The 14952-nt window shown below is 34.0% G+C and overlaps 1 protein-coding gene across 5 annotated transcripts in view; it reads right to left on the reverse strand.

Moving 5' to 3' along the window:
* The window catches only part of GK (glycerol kinase), a 77465-nt gene that overhangs the window by 35107 nt on the left and 27406 nt on the right, over window positions 1-14952 (reverse strand). For 4 of the 5 annotated variants that reach the window (XM_043993046.1, XM_043993045.1, XM_043993048.1 and 1 more), the window contains exons 5-8: window positions 10079-10155; window positions 7508-7645; window positions 2010-2119; window positions 982-1048 (exon numbers count right to left, since the gene is read on the reverse strand). In XM_043993046.1, coding sequence (XP_043848981.1) covers window positions 982-1048; window positions 2010-2119; window positions 7508-7645; window positions 10079-10155 — 392 coding nt within the window. Of the gene's footprint in view, window positions 1-981; window positions 1049-2009; window positions 2120-7507; window positions 7646-10078; window positions 10156-12826; window positions 12911-14952 lie in introns of all 5 variants that reach the window. The other variant, XM_043993044.1, reaches the window with a different exon arrangement.

Consider the following 14952-nt stretch of genomic DNA (forward strand, 5'->3'; position numbering starts at 1 on the left):
CCTCCCATCTCCCCTCTCTCTGTTCTCAAATATTTCCTACATGTTCATGTCAGAACAATATTCCTAGTGAATTATTTGATTCCTCTACTCAAAAATTCTCACTGCCCATCAAATGAAGTTGCAAATTTTTTACCCCTTGGCAAAGTCCTCCACAAGGCCCCTTTCACTTGAACTATCTCCCAAAATGTCCTGCTCTCTTATCTCTGTTTTTCATTATTCCCTACATCTACCCCCCTCTTTTCCCCCTGTTGCTTTCTTGCCTATCACATTCAAAATGCTCCTTTCTTCCCTAAGTCAGTAATCCCTCCCATAATTGAACCTTAGAAAGCACTGTTTTAATGGACTCTCTAATGTAGTAGATCAATCTATGTTTATGTCTAATCCTTCTATTAAGCTGTAAACTCCATGAGAATAGTAACTGTCTTATCTAAATCTCCCTTAAGGCTTACCACAATACTTTGCACATAGTAGGCATTTAATAAAGAAGATGATCACAGATTGTGATGTCACAGATCAGACAAGAAAACTTTGATATTATTTTTTGGTGAATGTTTTGTCCAAATCTACTAAGTTCACAATATATAACTTGGAGTTGTTCACTTAAAAGAGAATGCCTGAAGAAAAACATTAAATTTAAAATGTTTTACTGTGTGGAAACTCCCCTCTTGTCATTTAGGAGAAGTAACCACAATCACTTAAGTGAATTAGAGAAACAAAGTCCAAAGGCTAACTATCAAAAGCTCTCATAGCATCTTTTACAACTGTAGTAATGCTATGAAAAGGTTTAGAATCTATATTCATCATCATGAATTATTTATCAAAATGATTTGATAGTAGAACTCAGGCTTTTACTAAACTCATCAGTTTGCCACTGTTACTCATACACTAAAAATTTAACAAATCCCTTAAGTTAGTTAAACTTGATTTAGCTAAATTTGGCTTTCAAATCCAGAATAATGACGTTTAAAAATTATTATTTACCATTAGACCATAGATCTCAGAAGAACTCCGGATATTTGGAAGTATTGTCATAGGAATCTCAAAAAACCTAAAAACAATGAAATATTTAGGGGTGTATGTCATTGTTAATTTAATACTTGGCAACACATTACCTAAAACTAGGAAATATGAAATGTATTTGAACAGAAAGTTATACAGTAAGGAATGAACCAAGCATGGTTTCAAGATCCCAAGATTAAACAAAAGACAGTTTCTTATAGCACAGTTCTGGTCATATCATTTACTAGGGGGAGGAGAAGAGAATAAGCATGTACACAGGGCCTACTATGTGCCAGGCACTGTGCTAATCACTTTATAAATATCATCTCATTTGGTCCTCACAACACCCTGTGAGGCAGATGCTGTAATGATCCCCATTTTACAGTTGGGGAAACTGAGGCCAATGGAGGTTAAGTAGCTTGCCCAAGGTCACACAGCTAATAAGTATCTGAGGCCAGATTTAAATTCAGGTCTTCCCAAGTACAGATCAAGTGCTTTACTCACTGCACCACCCAGTTGCCTCGATATGTGGTTTTGGGAAGTTTATTTAACCTTTCTGTACCTCAGTTTCCTTACCCACAAAATGAGATAAAAATACATGCACTCTTCTGTATCACAGTATTGTTGTGAGCATTTTCTGAATTATAAATTGCTACATAGAAGTGCACTACTATCATTACACATTAGGTATTTATTACTTCATCTTCAAACAAATATTTAAAAGAAACAGACAGAATGAAGTACCATACTAAAAGGATCTCCCCTAAAATGTAGTCACCATGCAATACTTTATTTATATTTATGGAACCATAATTAAATAATATGTTTATGTAGCAAGCATATCCTACCAATTAATTAATGACAAGTTATCATTAAATTATATTTATTCAAGCAATTCAATGTTAATATAATCAAATCATAGGAACCAATAAGTTACAAATATAGCAAAAGTACATCTTTTCAAGTAATTTTTAAAAGTATGCTTTAATACAATCCCAAATAGAACTCACTCGCACAGTTCTATATCCCAGTCTAAAGAATGAATGTTGAAAAGCATTGTCCTACTGGCATTTGTTACATCTGTACAATGGACTCCTCCATTAGGCCCACCTGTCAAACTCTGGAAATAGAAAGATTAAAAAAATTGCTTATTATTTGTGGTTTTATTGAGATTTCTCTAAGAAATATTTAATCAGAATTGTTGCTACCTAAGACTTTGATTAATGAAGAAAACATTGTTACTGAATTTTCTGGTTAATGAAAGATTTAACAGAAAACCTGTAACTGAAAAATCCTAATATTTATCAGTTCATTTTCTTGACTTAGTAAATAGAGAATCTAATTGAATTTCTTTGATGATTTAGATTTCAGTACTCCAACATCATTATTCTAAATATCAATCAAATATAATGTCAAGAATTGTTCAGAATCTGACATTAAGACACTGCCTAGAAATTAGTTTTAGAGTCAATCCCAGATATCAGCTTTTTCTATTTGTATTTCTTAAACAAAAATTACTTTTTAAAAAATCTACTTTATTTGTTCTAATTAAAGCTTAATTACATATGGAAAAAATAGATCATTCCATTCTAAACAATTGATGGCTCACAATGTAACTCTGATTTAAATTTTAAACTGCTTAATCAATCCCAAGTATCTGTTTTGTGGGGCTTTTTTTGGTCTTGTATCTCTCCTAAAAGAAGATTACACAAAGAAAAATTCTACGTTGTAGGATTATAATTAATTGCAGTTGTACTACATATGAAAAAAATTATTCCATCTCAAACATCTGACAGTCAGGAAAGAGACCCATGTTTATATCCTTTGGAAGGGAATAAAATTAAAGTGCTCCAACCACAAGAGATAGGTGTTTTGTTACAGAATTCCTCATGTATAAGAGGAAGTACTGAAGAGTGGAAATAGCACTAAACTTTTAGTCAGAAGCAGCTTAGGTTTAAATACTGCACCTGGCACTAGCTTCATGACTATGGGAAGTCACTAAATCACAATTTCTCTGAATCCATTTTCTTACCCATAAAATGAGAATGATACTAGTTGCACCTACCTCACAGTGTTGTTGTGAGGATCAAATTAAGTAATGGATTTAAAGGGCTTTGCCAAACTTAAAGTGCTAAATCAATAAGCATTTAAGTGACTGCTCTATGGCAGGCACAGTGCTAAGCACTGGAGACACAAAGACAAAAACGAAACTGTCTGCCTTCATATGTCATTATGTGTCTAATAACGTCTGTACATGGTAATTGCTAGGAAAAGTATTGGGACTCATCAGGAATTAACTTTTGAGCCAGAAAGCCCTGGCTTTAAATCCCACCTCTGAGGTAGACTGGCTATGTGGGCCTGGGTAAAAGTCATTTAATCTCTCCTTGTTCTAGGTAGCTTTCTGGGGCTCTAAATTGTCCCTGGTGTGCTGACCTGTGTTGGTGAGAATTTCCTCCCTCAAAAGTTCCCTATACTCATAGAAGCCCAGGTCTAATCCCCATTCCTCAGTTGTTCTTCTTCATAGTCTTCTGATATTGAAGTTTCATCAATATTCATTTTCCTGTTTGCAATAACTCTTAAATATCTCTCCATTTCTGTTACTATTACTACCACCTTACTTTTTAGACCTTCAAACTTCATGCCTAATCTAACAATATAATACTTTAGATGGTCTCCCAAGCTAAAGAAAGTTTTTGTGATTCTAATCCATCCTTTAAATATTGTTGCCTATCATGTCTCCCCCCAAAATACTTTGATTATAGGAGGCCTCTGAGGATCCTTCCTTTAGATATACGAGCTCATGTCACTCCCAACTGATGGTCCATCGGAGGAAAAGTCTATTTTGCACCCAGAATCAAATTCCAACTTCTTTGAGATGGTAGGAATGGGCATGACTAATAATTTGTTATATCTGTATTAAAATGTTGTTCAAAGCAGGCTTTGTGAAGCAAACTAATTTCTTATGACAAACAAAACCATCCCAGCTCACTATTGGTTTTTTATATCATCTCAACTCTTCTCAATTTTTTTTTTAAACATTCAAGGGGGCTGTTGTTTCTTGGGGGCATGCAGTAGGAAACTACATCTTGCAGAGTTTCCAACTAAACGTGCACAGATATAAACATATATATGTATACATATTTTTATACACACACACACACACACACACAATTCTCATTCTGAGACTACTTTTGATTCAAGAAAACAAGCATGTTTTGCTACTCTCTTATGTATTTAGCATTCTTGTTCTCATCTGTAGGTGGACTTTTCCCACACTTGTTTATGTAGCACATCCACCACTGTTACATAGAATCCAAATGTGGTGGTTCCACTGTCAGTGAGGATGAAGAATTAGTTGCAGAAATATGTAAAAGCTTTTTGCTCTTTTCATTTTTGGGCCATTAACCTTCCAATTTCATATTTAAATGCACATAGGATTTACTTTTCTTAGTTGGTCATAAATAAATTTATTTTTCCCTTCAATATGTTTTACTGTTTTTGTGAGGATATTATTTAGTATTCCACTACCCTACAATAAGATTTTGCAAACAAGTTTATATTTTTACACCAGTATTGCATTTGGAAGCTATTTCTCTGCATGGCAAGGAAATCTGTTGGTTTAAACAGTCTGTAGACTTTCTTGGTCTCATTATAGGCAATGGTTTATATCAATTAAATATCCTTCAAAAATGGTGATTGTTTCTCTCAATATGGTCTTTCATTTATTTCCCATTTTTGAGCATCAATATTTTGTTTAAGTAGGTCATGTTGGAACCACATTTTAAATTCTTTCTTCCAATTTATTTTTATATTTATTCTAACAAATTCGTTCTCTGCTTTTACACAGCTCATTCAGAATTAGCATATTACTGAGTCATCTCATCTAATGAGCTAAACTAGATTTTCATTTTTTGTCATATCCAGTGCTTCCTGACTTCCTGACTTAAGTTTTCATGATATATATGCAGGTGATGCTTCTATATAGTCTACAAAGCTTTGGTCTCTCATTTCTTTCTTCTAATCTATATTAGCAAGAAACTTTTCATTGTCTGCATTTACTCCCATACTCCCACCTTTGCATTAAAATTAGCAAATACTAAAGTATATATTTATTTGAACTGGAGCCTATCAGGTTTTTCACAGAATTTCTCTACTTCCTCATCATATACAATAGATGATCAGATTTAGAGGTAGAGGTGACATTAGAGGTCACACCCCCTCCCCCATTTTACAGATGAGAACTCTTTCCAGGGCCCTGCCAAGAAAGCATGAGGTGACCTTTCTGAGGTCAAATCAGCATCAGGAAGTTACCTCACAATTCATGGACCACTTTTAAGTCATGTCAATCAATGGACTCGAATGCTACCAACCAATTAGCTTGGAGGTGTGTGTGGGGACCATTCCTCTTCCTGTGCCACAGGGAGGCAGGAAGTAGGAAGTGTGGTGGGCTCTCATGCTCTCTCTTGCTCTCTTTCGTTGCCAAACCTTGTGTTGGTGGCAGAAAGGAAAGGAGAAGAAGGAGGCCAGTCTGAACCCCAGGGTAGATAGGTTTCTTTCTTAACTTCCTGACCTCCACGTGCCCTCTCTTTACTTTTTAATAAATGCTTATTGCCAAAAAAACTGGTGCTGACGCTTCTAATTTATAAATAAACCCTAGCTAGTTTTCCCCCACACTGGGGGTAGAAACAAGACGACCACATACTAGATTTTAAATGTCACAACTCCTAAGCTTAAGAAGTTAAATGCTGGCATTAATAATGGCATAAGCCACCATTATTTTTATAGTAGTCTTTTTGCAATGCTTATCTTAAGCCATATGAAATGACCATATGTCTTATGATTCTTGTTACATTTGAATGCAAGATAAAATCAACCCTTCTAACTCTATTATGTGCTTCTCCAAAGACAGACTAGGAGGCACTTTCCATTTAGCTCTAGCTTCCCTTTATCTCCTAGTTTAATTTATAACAAGAATGTCAAATTTGATACAATTCAGTTTCTTCAGTAATATGCCCACTCAATCACTAGGAAAGGGTTTCAAGTTTAAAGTCCTAACACCCAAGTTAATGTCCATGTATTGTCTCAAAACTGTATGATTCTTAACAATTTCTGTTCCCTTCTCTGCCACCATTAATGGAAGCTGCAGAGAATTGAGGCACATTTTATATTTTAATTTGTTTCATGGATGACCATGGCTAAAGAACTCATCACCAAATATCTACACCAACAGTGATGAAACTCTTTCCAAACTTAATTAGGATGGACATAAAAAAGGTTCAGGAGTATACTCCAAGTCTTTCCAAATAATTTTCCTCAAGTGACTATATGAAATCTTTAACTGACTCTAGTGGCTTCCTATTTCCTTTGGATTAAAATATAAATTCCTCTATTAAACTTTTAAAACTTTACACAGTCTGGTCACATCTTATCTTTGCAGACTCTTTTTTTTTTTTCACTTAACTTTTTTTTTTCTCAATCACATGTAAAAAAATTTTTTTAACATCCATTTAAAAAAAAATTTTGAGGGGCAGCTAGGTGGTGCAGTGGATAGAGCACCAGCCCTGGAGTCAGGAGTACCTGGGTTCAAATCCGGCCTCAGACACTTAACACTTACTAGCTGTGTGACCCTGGGCAAGTCACTTAACCCCAATTGCCTCACTAAAAAAAAAAAAAAATTTGAGTTCCAAATTCTCTGACTCCCTTTCTCCCACCCTTTTAAAAACATTTTGAGTTTCAAATTCTCTCCCTTCCCTGCCTCCTTGAGAAGGAAAGTGATGTGATATAGATTATATATGTGGAGTCATGCAAAACATTTCCATGTTAGCCATGTTTCTTTGCAGACTCTTGATATAACTCTCTGTCTTGTAATATGCTGTTCTGTTCTTCACATAACACCCCATTTCCTGACTTTGTATAGATCATTTCATATACCTAAAATACACTTCTTCCTTACCTATGCCTCATAAGAGTCTCTCTTTTCCACTAGGACACAGCTCAAGCACCATTTTCTGCATGAAACTTTTCTAGTTCTTCCTAGTTGCTAGTGGCCTCCCTCCCAAATTACAAGGCATATTTGATTTATTCTCTTTATACTTATCCTGTCTATATTTATATATGTGTTTGTCTCCCCATTAAATGTAAGCTGCCTTCAAGTAGGGAATGCTTCCTTCTTTGTACTTGTATCTTCAGGGCTTATACTATATGCCAGGCATATAGTAGACACTTAATACTCATTGATAGATTGGTAAGAATTTGTTAAAACTTGCTGTATTCTAGCATAGAGTACAAGAACCTAATCACCTCCATATGTGCTATGATACAACATAAAAGTAGGACTTTAGAGAGGTCAAATGCTTAAAATATTTAAAACAAATAAATTAGGTATGTGTCAAACCTAGTAAATTACTTTTTAAAAATATCAAGAATATAAAATCTTATAAGATAGAATTCAGAATAGTCAAAAAGATTTCCCTGCAATACTATGTACATTTTATATATAAAAACATACCCAGATAAGCCATGAATCAATGGTACCAAAAAGAGCTCTTTCTTCTTCAACAGCTTTTTTAACTTTTCTCACATTTTCTAAGATCCAGTGAAGTTTCACAGCACTAAAATAAGTGCTAAGTGGAAGACCAGTCTTGGACTATAAAATTTGAGAAAAAAACAATTAGCATGATCCTTTTAGAGAAGTTAAAAAACAATAACCCTGTAGAAAGAGTAATAATCCATCCCACTAAGACAACAGTAATGAGTAAAAAATAGTTTTTTCCACTTCATACACAGGTAAGCAAGCATGTTCATGAACAAAGGTTATAATGCTATGTTTGTGGTTCAAAGATCATCCACGTAATAAGAAAGAAAAAAAATAAAATGGACGTTAGCTTTAAATAATCTTGCGAGTAAGCACTTGTTATTTATATCAAGTTTATATTTTATGTTTCTTTTGGAATTATTGGTATGCTTTTGTCATATATTTCATGAAACTAACATTTTATTTGTAATTTGTTGTAATTAATTTGCAAGATGAATTTATGATCATAACCAGAAAATGTGGTATTATACCGTTTATAGCATTTATCACGTCATGCCAAGTACCTTAAACAGTAGTGAATAGGTGATAAGCAATATAAACAATTAAATGAAATCAAATTGTATCCACAATAAAAGAAAGAACTGTGGAGTATAGATGCTGATTGAACCATATTATTTCTTTTGTTTTGGGTGCTGTTGTTTTTTTTTTCTATTTTGAGGTTTTGCATCACTGCTCTGATTCTTTCTCTTGTAACAGGATTAATGCAGAAATAGGATTAATGTTATTATGTGTATATATATGTGTGTGTATATATATATCTATATGTATATGTATAGATATATATAGATATAACCTATATCAGATTACCTGCTGTCTAGGGGAGGGGGGAGGGAGGGGAGGGAGGGAGGGAGAAAAATCTGAAATTGTAAAGCATGTATAAACAAAAGTTGAGAACTATCTTTACATGTAACGGAAAAATAAATTAACTTTGGTGTAAAAAAAAAAAAAAATTGTATCCACAATAGATTATAAATCAGCTACTCTATATTACTTCAGTGAACAAAGTTATTAAATACCCTGCCTTTAACAGAGATACAATTTATGTTTTTTTTAAAGTTAAACATATATACTTGTCCCTTTTCCTTAAGAATGAGGTGCATCTCTTTTAAAACTGCCATGTAGTAGCTCAACATTGTGAAATACATAAAGGGTGTTTTTGGCCAGTTGACCAAATCAATTGAAATTACTCATTATTTCATAATGTTATGCTTCAACATAAGATATAAATAAACCTAATGGATTTATTAGAGTGATGCAATTTAAAAATTGAGATGCGTTGTCCTAGGTTACCTGAATTTTATTTGAAAAAAAAAATGTTCAAAAGCATGACAAAAATATCTATGGGGGCAATTTTGTGGGTAAAGAATCATAGGTGGGAAGTCCTATAGGAGATTTTAACAAGATTAGAAGAGGGGAGAAGTGATACACAGTATATTTTAGTCTCATGATTTGAGGAAAAATGCAAAGGATTCTGAAAAGAAAAATTTTTAAAAGCTTGTCTTTTGAAAGGGAGTGCTTTATACTACATTTTAGGCCCTGAGGCAGAAAGCAGTTTCTAAGCTAATAGAACCAAAGTGGACCAATAGTAAGACAGAACTTCAATAACAACAGACATAGGGCCCATCCAGGGGCCTTTTTATAAAGGAGAAAACTGCCTACCCTAATTATAAGCCTAAATAATGGAATATGGAACCAAAAAGTAAATACCAAAGATTGCCATCGGAGGGTAAAGTGGGGGGGAAACCAAAAACTATTCCTAAAATACCCATTGAAAGTTTTCATTAAGTTAAATTAGCTGAAGGCCAGAACTTAATCTGAGAAAAAATGCTATCTTCTTAAATTTAAGATGGCATGGTCACACCCATGCTAAAGAATAAAAATAATAAAGCCATTTCCCAGATCTCAGGAAGACAGAAAGAAAAACAAGAGGAATCCAACAAAAGGACTAAAATCCTATCTAACTTCCCTCCTCTCCCTGCCCTGCCTAGAGAAATTTCTGAAACCAAAAGATTGCAGGCTTTATCAAATCCCCCAAATGTTTTTTTTTTCCTTCAGTAATAGAGGAAAACAGGAATTGAGTGAGATGTTGGGAATATCCACAGTGGAGAATATAATTCAAATCATCAGAGCTGGATTCAGATCTCCTTTAGTATTTTAATCCTTCATGTGTTAAAGAGTTTCCTGTTCTCTACATGATCAGCAAATATAATAAAGCCTTGATTGGGTCTGACCTGGCCTTGGTTACCTTTGGAAAAACATCTTTAGGGGAATTGCCTCTTCTACTACATATATGGTGTCACAAAAGTCTTAGTAAAGTTTTTAAGTATCATTAGCATAAACTGTTTCAACATCCTATATTATCTCAGACAACTAACAGGTGACAAATAAAAGGACCTATAAAGGAATTCTCTTAATTAAATTTGTGACTCTTCATTTTAAAAGCAACATGTCTTTTATAAAAGATACTCATGGAAACAACCTTACCTTGACAAAATTATTATTTCCTGGAATTCTTTTACTTAGAGTTTCAACTGTACCCTGGGTTCTTAGATCAAGCCACACTGGAAATCAAAATATGTATGAAAGATCATTATAAATAAAAGTAGTAGTTTTTTTAAAATCAATGTCCAAATTAGTATACTGATTAGTTTCTATAAATAGCAAAAATCTTAAAATTACAAAATTTCCAAAAGTTAATAATTAGAAATTTATTAAGGCAGGAAATATCAGAATAGAGATATTTTATGAAGAACTATTTTTAAGCTTTTCAAACATTTAAAACCTCAAGTTAGAAGATTGATATATTAGGTCCCAAATAACATTTTGATATTTGTTAGTCTTTTTTGGTTAAAAATTAAGATGGAATGCGTCGTATCTACAATGAATTGTTCAACTTTAAAATAAACATTTGGCCACTGGTCAATGCTTTGTACAAAGTATCAACAAGTACTGCACAGAATGCTACAAAATTTCTTTCTGAATTCTGGTACCTAAGGATCACTCTAGTGTACTTAGAGAAGGAAAATGCCATTCATTCTTTCAAACATTAAATATTCTTGAGGATACTTGTCTCCTGACCCATTAAACAACACAGACACAGAATTGTCATTATAAGAACCAAAGTTCATTCTTTTAAAACAAAAGCAATTAGAATGAAGAATTACTCATGTTTTCAAACAGCAAAATCATTTTCACTAAACAAAAATTCCACTTGGGTCAGAGGCATCTCTACTTTCATGAGAAGGAACTTTTATAGACCATAAGTTGCATAAAACAACTATGAAAACTAGTAAATTAAATTCTCTGAGCTATTTTAGTTAAGTTTTGCAATTACCTCTCATTACTTTTATTACAAGACTCCAGCTTGGTCGACATTTTTCAGAACACCCACTACAATCATAATATACCTTGAAGTATATACTGAGAGGCAGTGTGATATATAGTTAATAGGATACTAGATCTAGAATCAGGAAATTTGGATTCTAATCCCACTTCAGTCACCAGCTCTGAGGCCTAAGTAACAACCTCTCTGAAGATCAATTTCCTTACCTGAAAAAATAAGGGATTGGGGGCAGCTAGGTGGCGCAGTGGATACACTTACTAGCTGTGTGACCCTGGGCAAGTCACTTAACCCTCACTGCCCCACAAAAAATAAAAATAAAAATAAAAATAAGGGATTGGATTTATTGTTCTCTAAAATCTCTTCCACTTTTATGATACTAAATCATTGAGTCCATAATACCAAGCCTACCATTCCTAATAATGGCAACATCCTAAGTCAAATGATTGCCTATTCTTTTTCTAAAAGATTCCAGGGAAGGAGATCCCAGGAAAACACATTTGGGAATTAACTGGCTAACTAGTTTGATTAAGTGTAGCAATTTATTTTTCAGTTCCTTTAAAGGCCTATTATTTCCCATGAGATACTCTAATTAGTCCTTTTAAATTACTTTTTGTAAAAAAGTCATTTCCCTAAGAAATGGTGATTAACTTTGACAGTACCCTTACTTCCTATTAGATTGCAATGGGATTTAGGGACTCTTTCACAGGTTTCCTAGTATATAAGACAGGAAACAATAGTATAATATACCTATAAATAGAAATTCTTACAAAAAAGTGAACACAATTGGACATGATCAAAAATTTCATGTCCAAGAAATTGTTGTACTGTAGTAGCAGTTTATAAAAAACTGCCCAAAGATTTTGGCAGTAAGCTATGTAAAGAGTGTGGCAAGTGTGAACTTTTCCTATTGGCTAGACTTGTCCCTATAGATATCACATGCTTCAGTGATCAATGGAATAATTAGGAAAAAAGAAAATATACTTCAAGACTATCGAGGTACAGTTCTGTTTCTATTCCCATCACTTAACAACTTAAAAATTCTTTCTAGAGTATGGTCTTCAAGGTTCTAGAAGATTCTGTTGCTTCCTTTAATGAAATTCTGAACATTAGGTGGATTCTAGATTCCCTCATTCACTGGTCCATTGTTCTTCATCAAGAGCTACTTTAAGGGGCAGCTAGGTGGTGCAGTGGATAGAGCACCAGCCCTGGAGTCAGGAGTACCTGAGTTCAAATCCAGCCTCAGACACTTAACACTTGCTAGCTGTGTGACCCTGGGCAAGTCACTTAACCCCAATTGCCTCACCAAAAAAAAAAAAAAAAAAGAGCTACTTTAAGTCTCTTTGAACCCACCTTCCCAATTACTTTTTACTACCCAATAGTTGTGGGATCCAGAAAGGTAATCCTTCACCAAAATGAACAATCGGCATTATAGAAGGCTGCAATGATACTTGATTTTTCTATTCAACATTTGTAAGGAAAGAGGATGTCAAATAATTGGTAGAGCTATCAAGAGTAAAAGACAGCATTTGGTATAGTGCTTGGTACACATCATAGATGTGCAAATATTCATTGAATTAAAACTGCAGGAAATCAGAAATGGATGTTGTTCTTAAATCAAGGAAGAGACTTGAATGTAAAAGTAAGATTTACAAAATGGAAGTGAAAGAGAAGTGAGAACCCAAGTTGCAAGACTAAGACCAAAGTGCATTATCATTGAGTAGGTAGATTTTGTTTCAGGGGTTTTTGTTTTGTTTTGTTTTGTTTTGTTTTGTTTTGTTTTGTTTTGTTTAGAAAAAGCAGATCCAGAGCCAGCCAAGACAAAATCTTTGCATTTGAAGATCAGGAAAACAAACAAACAAACAAACCAGCAATGGCCACAGCACCAATACCTGAGGAAGTAACAGCAGCTGGATCTGAAGAACCAGAAGGAACAACAGCAACTGGAACTGAAGGACCAGGAGAAACTGGAGCAGCTAGAGCATTAGAAGAAATAATGGGGGGGCAGCTAGATGGCTCAGTGGATAAAGCAACGGCCCTGGATTCAGGAGTACCTGAGTTCAAATCCGGCCTCATACACTTGACACTAGCTGTGTGACCTTGGGCAAGTCACTTAACCCCCATTGCCCCACCAAAAAAAAAAAAAAAAGAAGAAGAAGAAGAAATAATGGCAGTTCTAACTGGAGCAGGCCAGATTCAGGGCCCAAGAGCTCACCTGTCCACCACCTACAGAATTACTGGTTGAGCAAGTTGGTCAGAGAAGAATTAACTAAAGTAAATTTACATAGAAAAAGAAGAAAGGAAAATGGGCAAAACTTTGGAGAAACACAATCTCTCCTGTTTAATAGCCCTCCCAACTGCTGACCAGGACTAGCCTTTCTGATCCTAGAAGGGATATAAACTTTCATTATGAAATAAGGAACAGGCACAAGAAATGGGCTTGATTAGCTCCTGTCAGTAAAAATACAATTGTAATGAAACGAAGACTAGAACATTGTAGGAGCACATTCCAGTAGAATATTATGTTGGAAAGGAACATAAATTATTTTGCCAAGATTTCTGGTGTGGAAATTTGTAAAAATGGTTTGACAAGCTACTATCTCCAAGAATGAATCCCTCTGGCAAAGCTAGAAGTACTGGTCAAAGTGAAAAGAAAACACTCTCTAAAAGTAAGGAAGGCATTAAAGTTCTGTAGGGAGGGCCAACAAAGAATGCCATGCAAATTTTCTAAAAATAAGTAAATTTAAAGTGTCTAAACCTTTAAATCATAGAAGGCCAACATTGGATAAGATTTCATATCAAAGCAAAGTAGTCCTAATTAATAGCTAATGACATCAGTGCCACATATCTTCTGTATTTTACTTTATAAAGTGTTTACAGAATAGAGAATCTATACCCTCAAACACATCTTTCGTGTTTGTATATGGTCGCAGTATATCACTTAAGGGCTACACAGGTACAGAGGAAATTATTTTAAATCTATAAACAGTAGTTTGCAGTGCATAAAGCATAATACTTTAAATTAGTGGGCATTTATATCTGTTAAAATGAATGAACTCAACTGTTTGTTATAATGGAAGGGAAAATAAATGGCAATAATGAAATTTAAACACAATCTGATCTTTATATTTGGCTTTGATGAAAGAAAACTTTTAGAAACAATCTTCTCATGTATGAAGATACCTTATAAGCAGCCTCTGAAGATGAAGATAAGTAACAGATTGCAGAACAATTAACATGATCATAGGTAAATGATAACTGATAGTATAAAATAATTCAATCTATTTTCCTTACAGGGAGAAATGGCATGACATAGTAGATAGCATGCTGAACTTGGAGTCAGGAAAATTGGCTCAGAGTTTAAATATTGACTTTAAACAGTTATTAGTTATGTGACTATAAGGAAGTTACAATCTTTCTGATGCTCAGACAACTCTCTAAGACATTGAGATGAATAATATGTGAAAATGGAGAGAGTTCCCATGCCAATAAAATAATGACTTGACATATTTCTTCATAGTGAGACAATGGTAGCAATATAGACCAAATCAGTGTATGTTTCCTACTGTCAAAAGGTAAATCATTTCTTAGCTTTCTTTTGCCAAAAGATAAGTAACTTTTTTAGTGTACATAAATGGTCCTTGGAAATGCTTAGATCAAACAAATAAAGTGATAGGGAGGGAAGCCATTATTCACCTGTTCTCATTTTTTCAAATGAAGCAGAGCCAAGTGAGAAGTAGAAAATTTTCAAAGGTTAAAATCAGTCTTCATTTCTTAAATGTCTAAATGGCCTTTGAAAAACTGGAATTTGGTTATGCCTTATCATATTTATAGATAACTTACTTTTATATCTGAATTAGGAAGACTGAACAAGCATTCAAAGTATGTTTTTGATGTGACTACAAATTGTGGAAGGGGGTATTTCATGAATAAACAAGTAGTACAGTTAAAGATCAGATATCACAAATTCAAAAAAAACCTACTTTTCTAATTGAAAAAAAATTTCCCCAGAATTAAA

Source organism: Dromiciops gliroides, chromosome 3 (genome assembly GCF_019393635.1).
Source record: "Dromiciops gliroides isolate mDroGli1 chromosome 3, mDroGli1.pri, whole genome shotgun sequence".
Classification (NCBI taxonomy): domain Eukaryota; kingdom Metazoa; phylum Chordata; class Mammalia; order Microbiotheria; family Microbiotheriidae; genus Dromiciops; species Dromiciops gliroides.